We start from the raw sequence: 26,327 nt of genomic DNA on the forward strand, positions 1-26,327 counted from the left end.
TCGACTCTGTGTTTGAAAATATTACGTGTCTTTCTCTCTGTAACATTCGTTTGCTAATTTCTATTATTTAAAAACACTACGGATGATCTATAAAAAACAACAATTTTAAGATTTGTTTTAATATTAGAATGCTTTATTGTTTTACTATTAAATTTTGCATTAAAACAATAGTTTTAAGAAACTTTCTATGTAACTAGAGCTACCTACATTTGCGCATGCGCGAAGGCGTCTATGGGGTATATATATATATATATATATATATATATATATATATATATATATATATATATATAAGAAGCATCCACGTGAAAGTACCACTTTTACAGCGGCTTCCTAATAGTGTACACTTAGTAGTTATTAGTGTCAGTTCTGACTTTGATTCTGCGCATGCGCATGTATAAGGCGGTGTCACATCAGCAGCGCAACGGTGGTGGTGGAATTTGAAGATTTTTTCTCCTTCCGAAACGACATAGAAGGTAAGTTAGTTTCAATAAATTAAAGTTTAGAGTATTTTTCACTAACTTTCTTTTATTTTTATTTCTAATTCTAGGTTTTAGTTAACCTTAAATTCTACATCGTTTTATTTTCTCCTTTTTCTCCTTCTGTCTCCTTTCGCGCGCGCGCGTGTGTGTGTGTCTATGTATGTGTGTGTAGAATGAGATATGCTTTTCACTTATTATTATTATTATTATTATTATTATTATTATTAATAATAATAATAATAATAATAATAATAATAATAATAATAATAATAATAATTAATCTGTCTTGAAGTGTGTATAGTTACTTAGTTAATCTTCTGCATGTGTAGTTTCTTACAAAATGTTTTAGTTTTCTTTTTAATCAGTAGAAGTATTTTCTAAGAAATCTCTTCAGTATTGACTTTTTTTTTTTTAACAAGATGACTTCTTTATTATCCTAGACTTTTTCACTGTATTAAATGCCTGCATGAAGCTTCCGAGAACTCTATTATCAAGTTAAGGTACTTCTATATTTGACAACATCTCTCGGAGAAGACAAAGCATTGGATTAAAAGAACTGTAGCGCACAGTAAGGACATATTTATGATTTGTGTTGTCACTTAAATGGAAAAAAAATGAAATATTTGAGTTTAATATCCCACTTCTATGACCTTTAGGCTAGGGGAGGTGATGATTAAGTCAAGTGAATGATGATGAAATAATTGGTGAAATGGGAAAGTGGGAGGAAACGGCAGTACCCCGAGAAAATCACGGACACTTGTCCACCACAAACTTACTTGGTCAAGAGTCGAACCAGGGACCCGCGCACCAGAGGTAAGCGCTCTATCACTGAGCCACCGTGTTATGCGTCATTTAAATGAGAAAAAGAATCTATTATTTGATGCGTGAATTTATATCCGTATTTCTTTATAAAGTTTTCTCTTTGTGTTACGAGTAGACCTAACTGCGGGCACATTGTTAGAAGTGTAGCTTACGTACTTAACATATGGTTAAATGTGAAGAACGGAATCAGAATTAATTATCCTCCATAACATAATATTTTGATCAAACCGAGCTAAATTATTATTATTATTATTATTATTATTATTATTGTTATTATTATTATTATTATTATTATTATTATTATTATTATTATTAGGGGGCACGGTGGGTCAGTGGTAGAGCGTTTATTTCTGGTGTGTAGGTTCCCTGGTTCAATTCTCGGCCAAGTAAGTTTGTGGTGGACAAGTGTCTTGGGTTTTCTCCGGGTACTACCCTTTCCTCCCAGTCTCCCATTCTACCATTGGGTGCGTGGGTTCCCAGATGTTGCCAAGTGGTGTTTGTGGTGGACCAACACCGTGTTTGTGTGTTTTCTTGGAGTAATCACGTTTTCTCCCACTTTATTCACTCCACCATTGCATTACCGTGTGCGTGGGTTTTCTAGGGGTTCTCCCGTTTCCTCCCACTTTCTTCATTCCACCATTTCATTCATTACTCATCATCACCGTCTCCTTTAGCCTAACCGGCATAACCGTGGGACGTAAAACTCAAAGATTTCATTTCTTTATTTTTTTCACCATTGCATTCATTTCTCATTATAAGTGGGGGCGAGGTGGCTCAGTGGCAGAGCTTTTACCTTCGGTGCTTGGGTTCCCTGGGTCGATCCCAGCTCGCGCCGTGTGGACTTTGTGGTGGAGAAACACCGTGCTCGTGATTTTTTCGGGGTTCTCCCGTTTCCTCCCACTTTTTCATTCCACCATTTCACTCATCTCTCATCATCACTGTCTCCTGTAGCATAACCGGCATAATCGTGGGACGTAAAACTAAAACATGTCATTTATTGTCATTATTATTATTAGTAGTAGTGGTAGTAGTAGTAGTAGTAATATTAGTAGTAGAAGTAGTACTAGTACTAGTAATAGTAATTTTAGTGTTGTTACTTTCTGAAATTAAGCATTTAATATACTTTCAAGCAGGTGACCTAGAAATTTCCTTTAATGATATTTCTTCGTACAAAACCATCTTACTGAAAATTATAAATTGAAAACAGGAAATACTGTCTGTCTGTCTGTCTGTCTGTCTGTCTATGTCTTCCCTCTCAAAAAAAAAAAAATCCCTGACAGTTTCTACAACTCGCGCATACTGCTTCTTTGATAGACGTTGAGTAGTTGTAAACAGTAATTAGGTTTCCACAGTTATTATGATTTAAATCTATGAAAGATTTCAACAATATTTCTAGCTAGAGCGAGCATTTGATTTTTTTTCAAACATTGTGCGCACCTGCTTCTTTGACTGCAGGCTTCGAAATTCAAGCAGGTGGTTGTTCCTAAGACATTTAATTTCATTAAATATGTTCATTTTGTTTGGGCCTGGAATGGATTTTATCATTTCACTTTGATGGTACAACGTTGGGGAGGAGGAAGGAGAAGATATATAAAAATAAATAAAACTTAATAACTCTTGAACAGCCAGACCGATCTCGACCAAATTTGACACATAGATGGGGTTCAGGCATGGGATGTTTTTGTCATTTCACTTTGACGGTGCAACTTCGGGAGTAGAGGAGGGACATTTAGAAATGACTGATATTAGTGTCGAATTCATAGTTTTCGGAGTCACTGAGATGAACAGTTACACTTCTGATGCCATTTAAATCCAAATTCACCCTCGCAACTTGGGAGATCAAGATTAGCGATATTAGTGACGAATCCATAGTTATCGAGGTCGCTGCGATAAACACTGGCACTTCCGATGTCTCTTAAAGGAGAGGAAGGGGATATATATACAGGGTGTAACAAAGTTACGGCAACATTTCAGGGGTGTATTCCTTATGGGTAGACAAGAAAAAGTAGTTTAAATGACCAAATGTCAGGAAATGCATCGTTACAGAGTTTATGGCCATTAAGCCCTCTGGTGCTGTGAAATAGTCACATTCTGGTTGCCCCTTAATGTTACTCAATTTAAACCTCAATAACTCAGCCCCTAATTAAGGTAGAAAGATAGCTTTGGTATCAATATGTTTCTGAAGGATCACGCTTTCGACTGATGTGTATCTCATGTATGTGGAGGGAATCATGATGGACGGCGAAGGGTAACTACGTGATGCAAAACAACAAGAAAACACATAGATTCCCTGCCCCATCCCCCGTGGTACACCCCACATACATAAAATACGCATAGTCTGAGAGCTTGATCCTTCAGAAACACATTGATGCCAAAAGTGTCTTTGTAGCTTAAGTAGGGGCTGAGATGTTGAGGTTTAAATTGAGTTACATCAAGAGGCAACCAGAATGTGAGTATTTAACCGCATCAAACGTCTCAATGGCCATAACTCTATAATGATGCATTTGCTGACATATGGTCATATGAACTTTTTTGTTTGTCTACCAATAAACAATCCACCACTGAAATTTTGCCGTACCTTTTTGTTACACCCTGTATATATATATATAGGGTGTCCCAGGAGGAAGGGACAATATTTTGGGATATGGTGGTATCGATGATTGTAAGCAAAAAAAGTTCATATGAACATAGGCCCTAATCTCAACGGTTTGAGAGCTACAGATTGTGAAGCATTTCTTACTTTATTGCGTATTGTTCACCCTCTAACTATTTTATAGAGGTAAGAGATAGCAGATTTGAAAGCTGATAAAATCACCTTTCCAACAGTATGCAGCATGTGGCAGTGTTGTCTTCGGAAGGGAAGCTATTGAGGAAAATTTGAGAACGTTAAGGTTATTTAAAGAAAGTGGATGGCAACACTGTTTCCAAAATATCCCTCAATAACTTCTCTTCCAAAGACACCACTGCCACATATTGCATATCATTGGAAGGGTCATTTTTCGTCACCTTTCAAATCCGCTATGTATCACCTCTGTAGAATAACTACAGGGTGAGCAATATGCAATGTAAATTAAAAAATGGTTCTCGACCTGTAGTTCTCGAATAGTTGAGATTAGGACCTATGTTCATATGAACTTTTCTTTTTTTTGCTTAGAATCATCCATACTACCATTTCCCAAAATATTGCCCCTTCTTCCTGGGACACAATGTATATATAGGGTGGCCCATTTTAATCTTTTCACGGAAATATCTCGAAAACGGTTGTACATAATGAACTGAACAAAAATTCAAAAAGCAAATCCTAGGGGGAAAATCGAACGATGATTTTGCGGCCTCTCAGGGCCGCTCTTCAAGGGGGCCCGGGACCCAACCTTAAAATTTTAAATAGAAACATGAGGCGAATGACACCTTGTTTGATAGATCTTTAAGAACTAAAAAGCGACGTGGTAAAATATATTTTTCATATCGGTTACCGTATTCAACATGGCCGCCAAGATATGTTACCTGTATCAGATAAACGTCCAGTAGCACTAATATGAAAACGGTTGAACATAAATGAACCAAACAAAACCTCAAATAGGAAAGCCATGGGACATATCGAATGATGTTGCCGAAGTGCCCCCCAGGGCAGCCTTTTATGGGGGCCCAGGCCCAACTAACAAATTTTAAACGAAGTTATGAGTCAAGTAATATCTCATTCCATAGATCTTCATGCACTAAACAGCTTTGTGGCAAAAGGTTGTTCATAGGGGTCACCGTTTTCAAAATGGCCGCCAATACATGGAGCCTGTATCAGATGAAATGTCAAGTAGATGTCTGTAATGGAAAAAAGTAGGTCAAATTCTTATTAAATGGTACCTTCCATTTTGATTGCAGGCAACGATTTGTGCAAAAATAAATCAACTGAAAAACAATTAATCGAACAATGCAATTTTAGAACAATGTGTACAAACGTTTGTTTTGCTCAAAAGTTGTCTGCACAATATTGGTTCATTACAGTACCAATCACTTGTACACCCAAGTGTTTCAGATAAACCATACCTGTTGCAAGTAAAAGTGAGGTTCTCATTTGAGATTTTACCGTTCATTCCCGCTTCGCCCACTTACGGAGGGAGATCGGAAAGATAATTTTCTAAGAATTAGATTTCCTCTTTAGCATTATGTCACTTGTACTTTAATATTTTTTTCCGTTGGATTATTCTCGAGGCGTGGAATGATAAATACCCTCTGAGATTTCCTGTACGAGTTTTATCCTGTTAATTTATCTTCAAACGTTTTTATATTAGTGATACTGGACGTTTTATCTGATACAGGCACCATGTCTTGGCGTCCATTTTGAATAGAGTGGTCGATATGAAAAATCTTTTGCCACATCGCTTTTTAGGTTTTAAGGATCTATCGAACGAGGTGTCACTCGCCTCATGTTTCTATTTAAAATTTCAAGTTTGGGCCCCGGGTCCCCTTGAAGAGCCCCCGTGAAGGACACCGCGACTTCACCATTCGATTTTGCCCATGGCTTTCCTACTTGAGTTTCTTTCTTTTTTTGTTTTGTTTTTGGTTCATTTATGTTCTACCGTTTTCATATTAGTGGTACTGGACGTTTTATCTGATACAGACACCATGTCTTGGCGGTAATTTTGAATACGGTGACCGATATAAAAATATTTTGCCGCATTTCGTTCTAGTTTTTAAATATCTATCGAACGAGGTGTCATTCATCCCATGTTTCCATTTTAAATTTTAAAGTTGGGCCCCGAGCCCCCTTACAGAGCGGCCCCGCGACATCACCATTCGATTTGCCGTATGGTATTTTCTATTCGAGTTTTGTTCAATTCATTTCTGTTCAAACGTTTTCGAGATGTTTCCGTGGAAATATTAAAATATGCCACCCTGTATATACAGGGTGTTTCAAAACAACACCGACAAATTTTGGGAGGTGATTCTTGTCACCAAGATAAGACAAAAAGTATAGACCAACCTGGGTGCACATTGCTTCCTTTCGGAGTTATAGGGTGCCGAAAATATGAGAAAAATGAAATTTAGAACTCTATAGCTCCAAAACTTTGGGACTAACTGTAGTCGGGTCAAGACTTCACTTGGTGAGTCTTAGATATCTATATCTATATCTATATCTATATATAGGCGCGGATCCAGAATATGATCAAGGGAGGGGCTAAACCGTATTTTGCCCTTTTATCCAGTGTAAAGCAGGATTGAACCTCATTTTATCCAGTGTATACCTGAACGTCAAGGGGGGGCTATAGCCCCTATAGCCCTCCCCTTGGATCCGCCACTGTATATATATATATATATATATATATATATATATATATATATATATATATATATATATATATAGGAGTTGTGTATTTAAAGTTTTTATTTCAACCGAGCAAAGCGGTAATCAACGCTGGTACTTGATATCAAATAGTGATATGTTTCTCTTCTTTCAGAGGGACGGTGGCTCACTGGTAGAGTGCTTACCTCTGGTGCATGAGGTCTCTGGTTCGACCCCGACCAAGTAAGTTTGTAATGGACAATGTCGTGTCCTTGAGTTTTCTCTGTGTACTCCAATTTCCTCCCACTTCGTCATCCCACCAATTTTTCTATCATCATTCACTTGCTTCTCCCTTAGTCTAAAGGACATAATCATGGGACGCTAAACTGAAAATTTTCATTTCCTTTTTTTGTCTTCTTTTCTTAAGTCTTAGTTAGTAAGCAATAATATCAACATTTAATTAGATTGTTTTAAAATACAAATTAAAAATATTATAGTTTAAAATGATACAAAAATGAAAATAATGTTTATTTCGATTAATAGACAATTAAATAAATTTTTAATTCATTATGGTTTAGAATGATCTTTATTCAGCACACATCATGAGATAAAGTGATATTAAAAAAAAAAACGTAAATTCAATATATATTTAGTTTAACGTTCCACAATTATCCACTTTATTCTAGAAGAGACAGATGATTGATGGAAGTGACATATTAAGAAAAAAATGGTGTAATTACAATGTAGAGGAAACGTAAGAACTTCCAAAAAAAACGCAACGATAATCTTGTCTATCTCCATCTTGGGTGGTCGTTAATCGAATCAAAAACTCCTTACTCTAGAGATAATAGTTCAACACCTAAGTCACAGGAAACGTAATGTAGAAAGGACTCATAAGCTTGACACTATACCTAAAATAACTTCGAATTTGACAATTAATTAATCATGCGTCACGCCTAAAAGTGGACCACTTGAATCCCTCTCAAAATTCGAACGTTCACTTGGCCAGTTTGGCAACACATTGAATACTTTTCACCAAATGCCTAGTTTAAACTTCTCTCAAAATGGAACAATTGTCTCTCTCGTCGTTTTAATTTGACTTGATTATTCAGTTTAGCGTACCTTTCAGCAGCGAGGTTATATGAGACAGGGACCTACAGTTTAACGTGGAATACAGAATAAGGTATGCTTTTTCCCTTATAATTTGTATTATTAAATTGTAATTCGCGATCCAAGTGCCACTTGACAAACAGAGATTATTGTAGAGCTTATAACACCTCCGCTTTTAAATACTTTAGCTAGCATTCACTTATTACGCTGTTAGTTGAAATTTTAGTTGCCCCAATCAATTTTTGGTTAGCTCTCCTCAATTTTGAGGACACGAGTGTACACATGCCTCCTCCCGAATCCTGACTATTTGCTTTATGATATAGTTTATATATTCATATTTTAGTTTTCCAATCAAATTTCATTTGACCTGCCAACACTTTGACAGGCATATAATAAGATCTCATCCATTTTTTAAAAATTTTATTAGGTCTATATTTTGTTTTTGATGCATTTAAAAATCAGTTCTACATCCTAATTTCAGTTAAGCTACTTACATTTTGACAGGAGTACATATGGTTCCTCTCCCATAATTTGGGCTCTTACCCAGATTCCTGGGATAAGCTGACATAAGCTACTGACTGAATCCCACGGTATGACTACAGCCCGGCAGAGTCCAACCCAATTCAGGAGGGGTTTACATATATCGGACAAAAAGAAGGATAAAATATAGCGAGAAATGGTTTCTCGGAATCGGTTAAGAATCACCTCAATATGATCCATCTCCACTATTAACTTTTTATTCAAACCGGAAGTGCTAAAATTAACCGTTTCCTGTTTCAGCGTTAATCACAATATAATAAACGCAGTAATAGATAGGGATAACTGACTTTTTCGAATCAATTCATCGACCTAAAGATATATTTTTTTCAAATTTATTTCTCTATTTAAAATGAAAGTGGTGGAAGCACTTGGTCGAAAAAGTGTAAAAAGCTTTTTGAGGCCAGCCATCCTGAATGAGGTTTTCCTGGCTTTTCCTTATTCACATCAGACAAATGCCAGGGTGGTGCCTAACTTATAGGTCCCAGGCCGCTTCCTTCCTTCCCCAATCCTTTTTCCTTTCCTTCTCCTGGATAGTGTGATCACCGAAGGACGCCATGCTTCATACGGACGGGCTAAATGGTTCTATATGCCGGCAGCCCAGAAATCGAAATTCTAAGTCCTTAAAACGAAAGTGGTCGAAATCTGCGATATAAGGTTTCGAGGCTGATGAACGGTAATAAATAGCGAAAACAGATTTTTGAGGTAGATTCAGTTTCGCAAAGATATTTTCCTTCTACAACATTATTATTGCTTTACAATAGGAAGCTGTATGAATCACTTTCCCTTTTCGGTTTTAATATTGATTGCTATAGAGTATAATCGGTTAGAGATAGTAAAACTGGCTTTTGGCATGGTTTATCGTTCCAAGAATAAACGTCATATCGATCACTGCCCTATTCAAATCGGATGCAGAGCAAATTGACGTTTTTTGGTTTCGGAATGCATCGTTATAGTGACAAAAAGTATGGTTATCTTTACTAACTAATAAATAATCCATGATCTATTGAACCCGAGGTTCAATGCTACGTTAACAAAATATCTCCACTGAACTCTATCCTAAGCCAACTAGTTCCAGTTTCTATATAATTTGTTTTGTTATTTCTGCAAGATTGCTCTTAATATTGTCACCTCATGTGCGCCTAGGTCTTCCTGAATGTCGTTTTCCGATTGGATTTCCTGTTAAAACTTTGAAAACGTTAATACTTTTTTCCATTTTGGCTACATGACCTATCCACCTGAGCTTCCGAGACTTAATGATCGTAACAATGTTGAGTAATCGGTACAAATTATGCAGTTATTCGTTACGAAGTTTTCGCCATTCTCAAGTCCCGTTCCTCTTGGATCCCAATTTTCGTGTCAGGATCTTGTTTCAAATACTTGCAGACTACTTTCTTCCCTTAGAGTAAGCGACCATATTTCTCCACCATACAAGATAACAGACATAATTATCGTTTTATATATTTTAAGCTTCAAATTTCTTGAGATAATTAGCAACGACAAAAGATTTCTTAACTGAATAATAACACGAATCACATGCTTTTAGTCTGCATTTAATTTCTTCGTGAATATGATTTAGTATGTTAATATTGATCCTGGGTATTTGAAAATATCCACTTTGTCGAAAGTAGTATTTGAAAATTTGACGCATCCATAATTTTCCGTACTTTGGTCCCGCCAAACTTTCATGTTCTTACTTTTCTCTGCCTTTACTTCCCAACCCAAGTTCCTGCAAACGTTTCGTAAGGCCTCTGCATTTTCTTCTTTTGTTCTCCTATCATCACCTATTAAATTTACATAATCAGTATACGTCATAATCTGGTGAATACAATTTAATTCTAGACTCTGGTTGTTGTCTTTGATTTTCCTTATTTTCCGATTATCGATACTAATGTATAAAATAACAGGTATGTGTGTGTTTCTGCGTGTGTCTCTTCTCACATTTATACATAGGAAGACTTCGTTTAGAGCCACCGACTTGTATACAAAGATAGATTTTCCACCAGATCTAATCGTATATGGAGCAGCGTTTTTTTTTTTTCACTGTAATAATAATTGCTGTTTCCTACAATCTGTAGTTTAAAAAACTGTAACAGTGTTTCCAATTGGTGGTCCGTGGACCTCTGGAGTCTACCAACAAATTGTAGAGTATCCATGGCATTATTTACATATCACAATTTGCAACGTACTCAAATTTGCTAAACAAATATGTATATACCGTTTACCAAACATTGTTAGGGTCATCATATCTAGGAGGCTCAGGTGTGCAGGTCATGTAGCCAGAATGAAAGAGCGTAGAAACGCTTTCAAAGTCGTAGCTGGAAATCCAATCGGAAAACGACCATCAGGAAGACCTAGACGCAGATGGGAGGACAATATTAAGATGGATTTCGAAGAAATTGGAATACAAAGTACAAACTGAATCCGTTGGCTAAGGACAAAAGTCAATGGAGAGCTTTTCTGAATGCGACATTGAACTTCAGGGTTCCATAGGCCCCCTGAGTTAGTTAGTTGGTTACTATTTTATAAACACTTTGATAATTCAGGCGAAAAATTGTAGTGACGTTAACTATGCGTCGATAGAAATAGAAGCAAAATTAAACTGCTAGTCTGCATTAGACCTATCGATCAACTATTTTTATTTGTTGATTGTTCTTGGTAATGAACTGTCTTGAGTGTAAATGATTGGGTCTCACCAAAACATTTCATCTCCTATTTTCTCTCTTTCCAATGAACTTTGTAGGCTGTAACAATATCCGTAATGGTTATATAAAATTGAAGAGTTCAATTTTGAAAATTTGTTCCGACACAAGTTAAATGGATAATTAGAATGTGCTTGTAATTCGTGTAATTCTTGATCATTTTGTTTTATCAATTGTTCAAAGTACTTAAAATTACTCTTCAGAGGCATTTTCCTAACAACGAAACTATTAGCAATAGAAGAAACAAAAACAAACAATATAAATAAACCTGCATGTATTTATTGGGACAAAATTTGAATTCATGTCTTTGGACAAAGTTTTTGATTCCTGAATTCCAGAACCCTGATAAAAATTATGTGCAGAAGTTGGAGACAGGTTTACTCAATTAGTGTTGCGCAGTTTTTTTTTAAAGTTAAGCAATGAAGTAACCATTTCTAAGAGGTATATACTAAATGTCCATGTGACAAGTTCAAGAACTTTCTTGGTTGTGCATAACCTGAACACACTGAACACCAGTCTATAAGACAATGAAATAAACATTTTTTGGCATTGGAGACAGAGTTGATATAGCAATTATAAAAATACAGCTATGGAAAACTGAGTTTAAGGTAGTATTATCTCAACTTTCACAAAGTGGGAATCATTTCTGGGGTCCACTGATGAAGAGCTGTCAGGAAAAGTTCAATATGCATGTCATCGTTGACTAGTTGGGGACCTGAATAACACTCCTCTCCCCAAGATCAGACTCTGAAAACTCAGATAAAAGAAAAAAAAACTCTTTCCACTAGAGATGGTACATTTTTGAACATATCTAAGGAGGAGCAAGATGAATTTCCTGATCTTACTTGTAGTTTTTTAGAGAGGGTATTTACTGAATATAAGAAAGCAGATGAAAAGAGTATTGAAACACCTACTTCCATTTTGTAGCAGATTTATTTTGCAATGCTTTGTTTCGTGAAAAATAAACATAGAAATCACCTCGATGTTGAACCTGATTTATAGCTAAATTCAGCAAAATTGAGCCAGATGTGGAATGAATTGTCTGAAACAAAAAGGTTTACGTACTGACATGCCATGACATACAGATTCTGGTATCTACTATATACCATTTGTTTATAACATAAATAAAATGGTTGTTTTTTTTCTTTCAATTTAACGTCACATGATTATACCCGTTAGGCTAAGGGAGACTAATGATTAAGGCAAACGAATGATGATGGAAGAATTGGTGGAATGAGAAAGTGGGAGAGAAAGGGAGTACCCCGAGAAAACCCAAAGACATGATGTTGTCCACCACAAACTTACTTGGCAGGGATCTAACCAGGGACCCCATGTATCAGAGGTAAACGCTCTACCACTGAGCCCCCAGCCCTCCTAGAAAGTTGTCGATTTCATAGTTGTTAATGTTACTACCTAGCCCTAAACTACTACTTCTACCCAGATACCAACCTTTAATCATGTGGAATCTGAGGGATGTATGTGAGATGTGTTAAAATAAAAAAGGTTCCACAACTCTGGGGTGATTGGGAACCACTCGAATACAGTATAAGTATTTAAGAGGCCCGTAATGTAAGAACCACCACACTACACTCTTGTGTTGCGGGTTGCATAATATTCCGTTCATACTGAGAAAAGGTACTTATGATACTAAAATATATAGCGAGAAATAATTTTGTGATCTAGATACAGTACCGCAAGAAACTTTTTGACATGAATACAGCTTATAAGGAACAAGTTTCAACTCTAATTTTATCCTTCCATTCAAACCAAGAATGGAGTAAATTAACGATTTTATATTTCATCTTTGATCGCCAGAGTAAATACTGATGGAGTTAGAGAGATGCAGTGTTTCATTTTAAACCGTCTTGAAAGAAAAGAAGGTTCTTACAAGAAACGGACATGCACGTGTCATCCGGACATCCGAATCAAGCCTAGTCCATTCGATAAACATAAAAAAGATATGTTCATGCACAAAAAATTAGGCGCTATGGACAACAGAGTAAGTCTCTGGGTCCCATTAACCCTGTAAGTATAAAGAAAATCGTAGACTCGCAGTGAAATTGCTATTGCATCAACACTGTTAATTGGAAAGTCATGATTTATCGTTCTTTCTCTTCAGCATAAAACAAGCTTTCCAAAGGTGCTACGTATTGGGGAACATAACACACCTGAACAGGGAAAATTGGGATAATGTAAAAATTTCCTCCAAAAATCCCGCCCATCAACTTTGGACCCCTCGGGTAAAAGCATACAATCCAAATGTATCTCGAAAAATACTATAGGGAATAAGAAATCAGTGTACCACGTTTTGTATTGATAGACGAATAGATATGAGGGAAAAGTTTGTATATCAATACACGGTTTCCTCTCATACCTAATCTGCTGGAGGTAAGTGCTCAAGACTGTGTGTGATTTGAGATCCCATGTCGTTCCTGCGAGACGTTTAAGCAGGTTGTGACGATTGTATTGCATTACCACTACTTGGATTAAAAATGAACAGAAAACGAGAGAGGTGAATTTTCCTCCCTTCTTGGTTAAAAAATGTTCTTTAGTAACTTTCTTAAATATCATTCGATTTTATCACAATGTGATGTATGTGTTTATTAAGGTTTTCACGTAATCCCTACTCTTGCAGCAGGAGTCAACCAAGCAACCAATTGTAGACTTACGAGGGAAGGGAGCGAAGTCACTCAGAAATAATTGCATCAAACTTCGTGTAGGAGTCGGAAATGGAAATAGAAAAGAAGGTGTGGTAGCATTGAATTCGCAGGCGTTCGAAATCAGAAATAATGGGCCCTACAGTTCAGGAGAAGTATGGCCTGTCAATCTGATATTGATGGGATGGAGCCTTTGCGGATGGGGCGGAAATTAAATGAAGTAGAATGAAAACAGAAAAGATGAGTTGAACAGAAGATGTGCCAATGTTCGCCCTCAATCCCAACAGACGAATGCCGGGATACTAAATCATCAACTGCCCTTGCCAACTTTTCTCTATAAAGACAAATTGAAATACATTTTTTAAAAGGCAGTCTCATCTGTTTCAGACTGAACGTGTCTGTTTTTTTTTAACATATTTATTTCTTTAATACAATTCCTGGTACTGTGTGTGTCTGTTATACTTTTTAATGATTCTTTTAACAACTGTTTCATTATGTCAAAAGTACAGTCCCACTGTACGGTATATTAAGATTAACTACGGTATTATCTAAGCTTGTTGAGACCAATTTGGAAGCTAATTTTACGAACATGGCATCTGTGTAGACAGTGAACACATTGTGTCTCATGTGTGTGCTAGGGAACAGAAATGAAACGTTCATATTCATTTTGTGTACACACTATTAACGTGCAGTGTTTTTGAAACATGCCTGAGTTATATTTGGAGTCTTGACCGCAATTGTTAAGAGGCTGTTTCTGTTCATTACATTTTGCAGCTTTCTAGTGGTGAGTAGACCAAATCCAAATACTTCCTTTATCCTTTGCGTAAACATAGTTGTGTTAGTGAACAGTCTTGTATGTATTCAAACTGGCGTGCGTAGTCCTGGCCCCCCCACCATCACGCAGTCCTTCGAAAACAATTTCAATCGTTTGTACTTCGTTTGCTCCCATTTGCTCCGCAGTGGCTCCGTTTGCTCCCTTACCGTTCCCTAGAAAATGGAATCTTAAAGTGTGTGTGGGGGGGGGGGGGGCAGGACAACGTCGTTCCAGCCAACCCACCCAACTAAAAATAATAGTTGAGGTGAACGGATGGTGGCATTCGTTTGTACTTCGTTTGCTCCCATTTGCTCCACAGTTTCTGCCTTTCATCCCCTACCGTTCCCGAAAAAATAGAAATATAAAGTGGGGGGGGGGGCAGAACAACATGGTCCCAGCCCCCCACCCAATAGCAGAGAGAAACGGATGGTGGCATTCGTTTGTACTTCGTTTGCTCCCATTTGCTCCGCAGTAGCTCCGTTTGCTCCCTTGCCGTTCCCGAGAAAATAAAAATTTAAACTGAGGGGCCAGAAAAAGGTGGTCTCAGACCCTCGAATTAAAAACAGTCACAGAGAGGAACAGATGGTCGCATTCGTTTGTAATTCGTTTGGTCCCATTTGCTCCGCAGTAGCTCCGCTTGCTCCCTTACCGTTAACGAGAAAATAGAACCTTGAAGTGGTGGGGCCAGAACAACGTCGCTCCAGCCCCTCCTCCCAACTAAAAATAATCGCTGAGCGGAACGGATGGTGGCATTTGTTTGTACTTCGTTTGCTCCCATTCGCTCCGAAGTAGCTCCGTTTGCTCCCTTACCGTTCCCGAGAAAATAGAAATTTAAACTGAGGGGCCAGAAAAAGTTGGTCCCAGACATTCGAATTAAAAAGTCACAGAGAGGAATAGATGGTCGCATTCGTTTGTACTTCGTTTGCTCCAATTTGCTCCGCAGTAGCTCCGTTTGCTCTCTTACCGTTCCTGAGAAAATGGAACCTTAAAGTGGGGGGCCAGAACAACGTTGTTCCAGCCCCCCACCCAATTAAAAATAATCGCTGAGGGGAACGAATGGTGGCATTCGTTTATACTTCGTTTGCTCCCATTTGCTCCGTAGTTTCTGCGTTTGCTCCTTTACCGTTCCCGAAAAAATAGAAATTTAAACTGAGAGGCCAGAAAAAGGTGGTCCCAGACCCTCGAATTAAAAACAGTCACAGAGAGGAACAGATGGTTGCATTCATTTGTACTTCGTTTGCTCCAATTTGCTCCGCAGTAGCTCCGTTTGCACCTTTAACGTTCCCGAGAAAATAGAAATTTAAAGTGGGGGCCACAACAACATGGTCCCAGCCCCCCACCCAATAGTAGGGAGGAACGGATGGTGTCATTCGATTGTACTTCGTTTGCTCCTATTTGCTCCGCAGTTTCTACGTTTGCTCCCCTACCGTTCCCGAGAAAATATAAATTTAAAGTGGGGGGGGGGCAGAACAACATGGTCCCAGCCCCCCACCCAACTAAAAGTAATCGCTGAGGGGAACGGATGGTAGCATTTGTTTGTACTTCGTTTGCTCCCATTTGCTCCGCATTTTCTACGTTTGCTCCCCTATCATTCCCGATAAAACAGAAATTTAAAGTACGGGGCCAAAATAACATGGCCCCAGCCCCCCAATCAATAGCAGATAGGAACGGATTGTGGCATTCGCTTGTACTTCATTTGCTCCGCAGTTCCTAAGTTTGCATCCTTACCGTTCCCAAGAAAATGGAACTTTAAACTGTGAGAGGCCAGAAAAAGTGAGCCCGGGAACTTCGAGGGGCCAGAAAAAAGTGATCCCAGCCCCTCGAATTAAAAAAAAATCATAGAGAGGAACAGATGGTCGCATTCGTTTGTATTTCCTTTGCTCTCATTTGCTACGCAGTTTGTCCGTTTGCTCCCCTACCGTTCTCGAGAAAGTAGAATTATTTCAATTCGAGGTGCTGGGATAGGCTTTCCTCGACCACCAGTTTAATGTTTCATTTTCTCGGGAACGGCAGGGCAGCAAATTGAGAAACTGCGGAGAAAATTGGAGCAAACGAAGTACAAACGAATGCGACCATCTGTTCCTTTCTGTGACTGTGTTTAATTCGAGAGTCTGGGACCACCTTTTTCTGGCCCCTCAGTTTAAATTTCTATTTTCTCGGGAACGGTAAGGGAGCAAACGGAGCTACTGCGGAGCAAATGGGAGCAAACGAAGTACAAACGAATGCCACCATCCGTTTCTCTCTGCTATTGGGTGAGGGGGCTGGGACCATGTTGTTCTGGCCCCCCCACTTTATATTTCTATTTTTTCGGGAACGGTAGGGGATGAAACGCAGAAACTGTGGAGCAAATGGGAGCAAACGAAGTACAAACGAATGCCACCATCCGTTCCCCTCAACTATTATTTTTAGTTAGGTGGGGGGCTGGAACGACGTTGTTCTGCCCCCCCCCACTTTAAGATTCCATTTTCTCGGGAACGGTAAGGGAGCAAACGGAGCTACTGCGGAGCAAATGGGAGCAAACGAAGTACAAACAATTGAAATTGTTTTCGAAAAACTGGATGATGGTGGGGGGGCCAGGACTACGCACGCTTCAAACTGTTATTTTTGTTATGGCCACCAACAGTCGTCCCTATTTTAAACATTACTAATATATATATATATATATATATATATATATATATATATATATATATATATATATATATATATATACAGGGGCGTATCCAGGACGGACTTCTGGGGGGGCGATGGGTTGTAATACTGCTACTTAGAGCTACTTTTAAGAGCGTCAAAAAATAAACTATATATTTTATTTATATATAAAATAAAAAAGTTTCCTTTTCTGGGGGCGATCGCCCCGATCGCCCGCCCCTGGATCCACCCCCCGTATATATATATATATATATTTATTTATTTATTTATTTATTGAACAATTTCCCAGATACAGCATAACTTTGCCATTTTACACAGGGACATGCTAACAAAAGAAAGAAAAAAAAACAAGACAACAATAACAACAACATAGAAAAAAAGAGTGTAAAAGTAAAACTATTCCGTCAAAGCTCGTTTAATTGCTCTTTCAAACACTGGGTAGCTCGAAAAAATGTCCACATCAGTTGTTACTTGATTATAACTGTTTGGTATTCTATAAAAAAGAGACCTCTGTATAACAGCCAACCTAGGACGGGCAAGATGGAATAGGTGGGTATTCCGAGTGATGCGGGAAGGGACACGTAAGGATAATTCCTGAAGTAATATTTCCGATCTTAAGGTTCCATTAACTATTTTATGTAGATATTTCAGATCAGAGATAATTCTGCGTACTTCAGGAGTCTGAATATTAAGATGACGCAAGAGCTCCTTCTTAGATAATATTCGAAGTGCAGGAACACGAAATCGGACTATAGCAATGAAGAAATTGAGAACAGAATCAAGTCTGGAGAGATGTGTAGGTGCTGCCATGGCCCATATGGGAGAGCAGTATTCGATCTTGGGCGCTATTAAAGTCTTATAAAAAGTTGCTAATGAAGAAACAGTGCGTAGTTCGGTGAATCGATAAAGAAGTCCCAACATGCGCATTGAATTCTTTAGTATTGAGGAGATGTGGTCAGAGAAGGTGAGTTTTGAATCAAAGATGACACCAAGATCGTTATGACTAGCAGAATGTGTGATAGGGGAATCGTTGATATGGTATGTGGAGGGAACAGGAGACTTTTTCAAAGTAATAGTAATACTGTCACATTTCTTACTGTTGAGTTTCAAGTGCCACATTTCACACCAGCCTGTAAGGTAATTTATGTCTTCCTGTAGAGCAATTGTGTCATGGAGACACGATATTTCTCTGTATAACTTACAATCGTCAGCAAAAAGCAGAAGGCCACTAGGTTGAGCTGATAAGTGCGTGTAGAGATCATCCATATACAGGACAAACAGTAGAGGCCCAAGTACACTCCCCTGAGGCACCCCTGAGATCACGGGTTGGGGGTTAGAAGTCGCCCCTGAAAGAACAACGCTCTGTTTACGGTCCTTCAAGTAGCTTGTGATTAGAGAGAGAAATTTGCCATGTACATTAAATCTATTGGAGAGTTTGTGAAGAAGATGAATGTGACTGACAGAATCAAAGGCCTTCGAGAGATCAAAGTAGATAACATCTAATTGAGTATTGTTATTCATACATTTGACTGCACAGGAAAGAAGAGTACTTAAGTTTGAGAGACTTGAGCTTTTCGGTAGAAAGCCGTGCTGAGAACTATGGATGTAAGGTGAGGTGAATTTAAGTAGCCTGTCTTTAATTATTTTTTCGCAGATAATTGATATTACAGAAAGAAGAGATATTGGCCTATAGGAGGATACATGATCTTTAAGTCCTGATTTATATATTGGGGTCACGTGAGCCAGTTTCCAACTGGTGGGATAATACCCTTCCTTGAAGCATCTATTGAATAAGATAGATAGAGGAACCGCAATAACTGAAGCAGTTTTGTTGAGAAAAAGAGGACTAATTTTATCAGGTCCAAGTGATCTATGTGGAGATAACGATAGCAAGAGAGCCAGAACTTCGCCCGGGGTGGTAGAGAGAATGGATAAGGTGTCCGAACAGATGGGATGGAGAGGGGGGAGATGGGTTGTAGAGGAAAGGGAAGTAAATGTTTTGCAGAAGTAGTTATTGAAGAGGTCTGGTCTTTGATCATCACTCGCTTCAGTATTTTCATCTTGAATTGTTGCCGGTATGCCCGGAGATTTTGTTCTAGATTTAATTACAGACCAAAAGACTTTAGGGTTACTAACAGTAAAATCACCAATTGAGTCCATGTATTCAAAATATTTACGTCGCTGTACCTTCTTGGCAAGACTTCTAATTCTAGCAAAGTTTTTATATGTGTAGTCACTCGGATGTGATTTCCATAGAGACCAGGCAAGCTTTTTGTTTTTAAGAAGGTCACGAAGTTCATTGTCGTACCAGACCGGAAACCTGTTCGATTTTGATGCTTTCACCGGCACAAAGTCCTTTATGGCTGAGTGGACAACGGATGTAAATAAGTCCACAGCGTCGTCAACCGTTCCTACCTCTAACAAACACCAAGGAAACAGTTCAATAGCCCGGCAGATGTCACCCCAGGGGGCTTTCTTCCATAGAAGTTGTGACCTACTTTTGAGGGGCTGGTTTGTAGTAGTGGAGGGGAGGAAATCGAAAGAAACATCCAAGGAATCGTGATCCGAGGGAAAAAGATTTCTGCATGGGACAACACAACGAGGTTCTAAGTTAGAAAGAATGTAGTCAAGATTGCTATTATTGCGGGTATTATGCATATTATGTTGACCTAGACCAAGTCCATGAATAAAATTGTCCATGAAATAACTGTCGTTTCCATCTTTAGCGACTCCATGCTTGCTGTCCTGCCACGTGATTGAAAGGTTGAAATCACCCAATAGGATGACGTCACCGTGTGACAACGCATGCAACAGTGAGTCATGGCAAGCTTCTAAGATGTGCTGGGGGGTGTTCTTGTGCGGCCTATAGAAGCATCCAATAAACACAGAACGACGCTTTGGAATAAATACTTCCACCCATATAAGTTCACAATCCCGTTCGAGATCCAGTCTTCTCTTGCTCTTCCACTTATTATTTACACAAATCATCTCTCCACCTCCACGAGTTATGCGGTCTTTACGATAAATGGTGAAATTATTAGAAAAGCTAATTTCACAGTCGTTCACTGATTCATTCAGCCACGATTCGGTCACTGCGAAACAATCCAGTTCCCTTATCTCACCTAGGTTCAATGAGCACTCAAGTAATTTGTTTTTAATGCTACGAACATTTTGATAATATATATTGAAAGCATTAGTGTAATATGGACAGGGTGGGCCAGGGTTTACGTGAATATCACCACAAAGGAGGAGAATACAAACGAGAATGAGGCACTGTTTTTTTGCTTTTGACTCATACCTTGTCACAAAATCACTGGTAGTTCCTCCGTCACTGTTAGCAGTACCAGAGAGAGCACATGGCGGTCCTCTTGGTATGAAGGCAGCAGCAATAAAATGAAATGATCTTCCACTACACTTCAGTCCATGTTTCATTGGCAATGCTTCATTTGGGAAAGTCACAGCACCGTTACTACATGAAGACAGTAGAGCACGCACATAAACACTACACACAACCACGAGAAAAAGATAAACAATAAGAGCACCACTTTGCATCGACTTCGAGCTTGACGCCATCTTTTAACTCACAAACACATATATATATTCGGCTCACAAACACACATTCCTTTAATTTTGGTGGGCGCCACGTCGTAGATATCAAACTCCCGTACAAATGAAGTAAGTTAATATTGGTGGGTTCAAACATTTAATACTTGCGTACTGACAGCATCTTATAGTGTGGAGAAATACAGTAACTTCATTTCGACCCCTTCCCTGGAAAACTTCTAGCGACGCCGATGATTAATTTCTGTGTATATTTTACGTTTTTTTTTTCTAAATATAATTTCATTAAGCTAACTAGTGATGCATACTCAATTGGTAACGGCAAGGGTAGGGCAGTTGATAGGTCTAGTATCCGGGCATTCGTCTGGTGGGACTGAGGGGGGACATTGGCATATTTTCTGTTCAGCTCATCTTTTCTGTTTTCATTCTACTTCATTTAATTTCCGTCCCATCCACAAAGGGTCCGCCCCATCAATATCTGATTGACATGCCATACTTCTCCTGAACTTTAGGGCTCATTATTTCTAACCCCGAACGCCTACGAAATGAATGCTACCACACGTTCTTTTCTATGCCCATTACCTACTCCTAAACCAAGTTTGGTGCAATTATCTCTGAGTGACATCATAACATTTCCTCGTTTTCGAAGATTTAAATAAAAGGAATCTACGCTAACTTTCTTTTAAAAAAAGAAAGAAAGAAAATACAATTTCGTCGAATATGGTCAATTTTTTTCTGGGAATTTCCAATAGTTTCAATTGCTTGCAGTTGAAAAAGGCCAAAAATGATAGAACAATTCTTCTTAATTTTATACGACATATTTTGCTGAATATGCATTTTAAAATATAATACCTTTATGCACCATTGTGTATGTGTTTCATCGAAAATTACCTCTACGGTTTGAAGTTCAAATTAGTGAGGGGGAAGACCGCTTGCTTTATAGCAATGCACAACATTGCTGCAAATTTTCCATTGTGCTATTATTCAAACTTTATCTACACAGCTATATATTTGTAAACTACGCAGCTAATTACGTAACTAAGATATTTCTTCTTCTTGTTTAGTAACTCGATATTACTCCTGATTTTTAACTATGTTCTCTAAGCCAAGGAACCTCCACAGCTTACCAGAAACACCAACACAATTCTTTATTGTCCTACATTAACAGTAACTTTTTTTTGACTCAACTTCTTTATTTTAATCAGGTTATCATTCTTCTTTGTAATCTTCTGATTATTCGTCTTCGCTGTGTGTACAGTTTATCTCGTTTTCCTGTGTTATTCTTGTAGTGTCTTTATTCCTTGTCGTCCCCCTACACTAACTACATCTCTTTACAGTTATTCTCTCCTTCGACCAAATGCTTAATTGTCATGTGCCAAAGTAATCATCTCTGTTTTTTTCCTTTCTTGGCCTTGTGAATTACCACCAAATTTCTGCTATAGATATCAATAACTTTATTTTTTTTTTTCATTCCTTGGTCGACTGGATTGTGTATCATGTTCTGGGAAATACTATATTCTTGGTTGTACAACAGATTTATTCTCATAAAACTTTTCTTCTTTTCGGAATAGGGAGTCACTCTTCAAAATGTGTAAACTCATTTAACAATCACCTTGCATAGTCAATGTTCGTAAACTATAAACATAAAATACGAGTAATTAAAGTAATACGAGTAATTTGCCAAACTAGAAAACAACCCTATACGTTGGGAGAAAAAACACTATAAATTGTTTATATAAGTATTACTTAACGTCTTGTGAACATATGCAAGGCACGGTTCAACAAATTCAAGAAAATAACAACAAAAAAGTGCATCTAATGGGAAGTGTTTTTTAATATTAGGTGAATGACCCTTTCTTCGTACTGGGATAAAAGATTTATAAGAAATTCTTGAATCTTCTTCCTCTTAGAATATTTATTTCAATGAAATGTTAATGAAAAAAAAAATACAGCAGATACTCTACTTTTGACATAAATATTGAAACACCGTATCCCCACAGAAAGAAACTGGTTGAAGTGGATACTAACTATTTTTAAGAAGTAATTCCAAACGAGTTAGACGTTTTCCTGACCCTGAAAACTAGGAATTCGATACAAATATCAGTCATTTTTGACATTTTATTTTTCAGTCCCAACTTCACTCTTTGCAAATGGGAATGAACTTGGACTTGAACGGCATTGGGAGCATCACTGTTCACTTCAGCTACCCCCAAAACTATAGATTCAACACTAATATCGACTGTTTTCGATCATTCTTATATGTACCCCCTTCCTTCTCAGTTGGTGTGCAAAGAGATCTTACTCTCTCCGAGGGCTGAACTTCAACTTAAAGCGCATCGAGACTGTCACCATCAGCTCATGGAACCCCAAAGCTATTGATTTGAGACTAATATCGGTCATTTTATATTATTTTTATAGGTGTCCCCCTATGTGTTCTAGGGAATCTTGCCCAACAATCCTCTTTTCAAGACTACAAATGATGCGTGTATCAATGTTAGTTAAATTGGTACAGGTGTTCAGTTATTGTCATAAATACTCTCTCTCTCTCTCTCTCTCTCTCTCTCACACACACACACACACACACACACACGCGCATTTTTAAACGTATACCGTCTTATGTAGAGTCGTTTTGACGTATGATTAGCGTCATACGAAAGGCCTGACTACTGCAGAAAACATATGTTAGTCGAACTCTTTAGTATAACACTAATCACGCTTCAGAACGACTCTGCATAAGACCCATAAAGATTTACAACATTCTAAAGATATGATGATCTTAGGAAACTTGATTCAGACGCTCATAATAATATAAAGGAATAAATAAACAGAAATTTAAGTCGAAACGCATTTAACGAAAATTTATTAATGTGCTCCAAAAACATCATGGAAAATCCTGCAACTACAGAATTAGCCAAATCTTACGAAATATATCGATTTTCTCTAGTTTATTCTATTTTCTTTTACATTTCCGGCCTAATATAAGGTCGTACAAGTATCTACACGAATTTTAACATGTTTATAGTATCCTCTATGAGTCCCTTGACCCTAAAAGTCATTTGATATATTAATCGTTGCCTTATGAATAAACACTTGCGGTTAGTGCCTTCTAGTGAATTGTACTTCATTTTACCTGAAATATTACCCGAGCTTTCGAATACATGTTTTGCAGCATTTCCCCTTATCTTTTCACAACAAGTTATCCAATAGAATGTGTGCTCTGATTTAAGAATCTCTCTGCATTTGATATTGCATAAATGTATGAATTCATTGTACTCTGAAAAGATGTGTTATATGTGTGCTGTTTTTGAGTAGAAGTTCAAAATGTATTTATGAATTAATCAAGTTCATAATCTTAAACTCATACACTACCTTTTTTATTTTAGATTAGTCACGACTGAATATGAGGGCTCAGAAGAAAATCTGCAACCTTGGCATATTCAACCCAAAGACAACTATTCGTGATGCTGTTATGGAGTTTTACTGGATGGTCACCACAGTAATGCACTTTGCTCTGGTTCCTATTATCTTCATCGCTTATAAGGGAATGATGGAAGTCTTTGATCTTGATGGAAATTACTTTCAGGCGAACGACTCCGATACTCGTTTCATTTTGTTCAGGTCCAATGTTATGTCATTCAATAACAAAACAGGAGAAATCAGTATTCGTGATGACATTGGAGAGATGCTGCTTGCTGATATATGTTGGTATTCTTTGATGTGGGCTTGGATTTTGATTCAAACATTTAATCTACGTCTGCCAAATTTCATATGGGTCATGTTTAACAATGGCAGGTTGGATAAATTTATTCACCAGATCGATGAGGCTGTTTCTCTGAAAAGTCCGGTTACCGATGTTGCAAATATGATTGCTGGAAATTTACACAAATTCAGATTCTACGCGTTAATGCTTTTCGTTTGTCATATCTACAATCTAGTTGCTGCTGTGATGTACTGTTTCGCATCGTATGCTATTCTAATACATGAAGACCGCACATTCGGTATTGTAAAAATATTTAATACTGATAGTATCGAGTATAAGGCCATCTGTTCTTTCCTTTGGTGTTGTTCTGTTCTCCTAATCACAATTAGTTACATTTACGTAACACTTAATGTGTTACTGTACCATTTCACTTCGGCCCGGTCTCTATATATTGGTTGGCTCTTCTATAGCGAGGATCGCAAAGCTACGGACACCCTTGCTAAAACACTGTCGTATGAAGATATGGCTTTCTTGCTCCTGCTGCGTAGAAACATAAATCCCAAGTGTTGTGAGGAATTAATTTTCAAACTGTCATCTATGCTAAATGACCCCCAGAAAGATCGTTCGGCTTACGAAAAAAGTATGGTGATACGCAAACCAATAATTTCTAAGCCCATTGGGTTTTGCGTACAGTGTACTCTCGAACGATACTAAAACATATTTCGTAAACTAACCAGCTACTTTTTCACATAAAAGAATTAAAGATGACAATGAAATTTAATGGACTTAAAGATGTACGGAATTGATTTTAAATGGTAACAACTTGAAATCCCTTGACATCAATGAACATCGAGAGTAATTAATGTAGCTTGGTTCACTGATTATATATATAGTTGGTGTTTACAGAAATGCAAACTTTGGCTATCCCACGGCTAACGATTATCTGATAGAAATAACCAAAGTCAAGGCTAAATAATTGTTTGGTAATTCCTAAATGTTAATCATTGCCTTTAAAAATCCACTTAAAATTCAATTTTGTAAATTATTAATTATCACTTTTTGTTTGTGTAATTGAAACAACTTCTTTTCAAAAAAAAAAATGCTATTCCAGCAGTGTTTGTTTCTGACACAGCACTTCTAATTGTAACTTTGTTTCTGGAAAGAATAATTATGATTCAATTGATGATTAAAAATGTGTCTTGTTCTTTACTTAATTCACTCTTGCACGACTGTTTTTACTTGTGCCTTATGAAATGGCAATTTGTTAAATGTTTGATATAGTTCAGTTGATTTGATACAACATATAAAGCACATCAACTTAAGACGCTTCAATTGGTGAACATTTTTAAAAATATCCTACTCAATTAAACAGCTTAGCATTGGATCTTGCAAGACTATTTTTTTTACTTGTTCCTCATAAAATGTCAATTTGTTTGAAGATTTAATTGAAGTTCGAGTGATTTGATAAGACAACTATTTTAAGCGGGAGAAGTACAACTATTTTAAGCGTTTCGATTTCTAATATATATATATATATATATATTTTAAAAAAAGTCCATTCTTTGCTGAATTAAATATTCGAGTATTAGCTCTTGCATGACTATTTTCACATGTTCTTTATAAAATGTAATTCTCAAAAATGGAAATCTAATTAAAGTTCAGTTGGTTTGATGTAACGTACGAAAAAAGCACAAAAAATAAGCCTTAAATTTGCCTGTTTTTGAAATATGTGGTATTGGTTAGTTATGGATTAAAGTAAAGAAGATGCTTGGTCAATTTCTCTAGGCCTTTAGTTCAGTTTATAAATATTTGTACTGGATGCGTTTTCAATATAGGTGTTGTATCAACTAATGTACGTGGTTCTGGCTTATACACTTGTGTGGTTTGTACACTTGTTTCATTTTACGTACGAAAATATACATTGCACCTAGTCCTATATGTAATACTTGTTTCCAAATATTAATTGTACTATTACGCACTTATTTCACTTAAATACGTATGTATTTATAAAA

General features: G+C 37.5%; 1 protein-coding gene across 1 annotated transcript; it reads left to right on the forward strand.

Annotated features, from left to right (window-relative positions):
• The first annotated feature begins 331 nt into the window (after positions 1 to 331).
• On the forward strand, positions 332 to 26,327 carry LOC145673898 (uncharacterized). Its single transcript, XM_081743703.1, has 2 exons — positions 332 to 476; positions 23,999 to 26,327. Exon 2 carries the CDS (start codon positions 24,016 to 24,018, stop codon positions 25,027 to 25,029), a length of 1,014 nt encoding a protein of 337 aa, XP_081599829.1. The 5' UTR covers positions 332 to 476; positions 23,999 to 24,015; the 3' UTR covers positions 25,030 to 26,327.

Source organism: Thermobia domestica, chromosome 17, assembly GCF_964235325.1.
Source record: "Thermobia domestica chromosome 17, izTheDome1.hap1.1, whole genome shotgun sequence".
Lineage (NCBI taxonomy): Eukaryota > Metazoa > Arthropoda > Insecta > Zygentoma > Lepismatidae > Thermobia > Thermobia domestica.

Coding starts and splice junctions, on each gene's coding strand:
- LOC145673898 (XM_081743703.1), top strand. CDS start 24,016: ATGAGGGCTCAGAAGAAAATCTGCAACCTTGGCATATTCAACCCAAAG.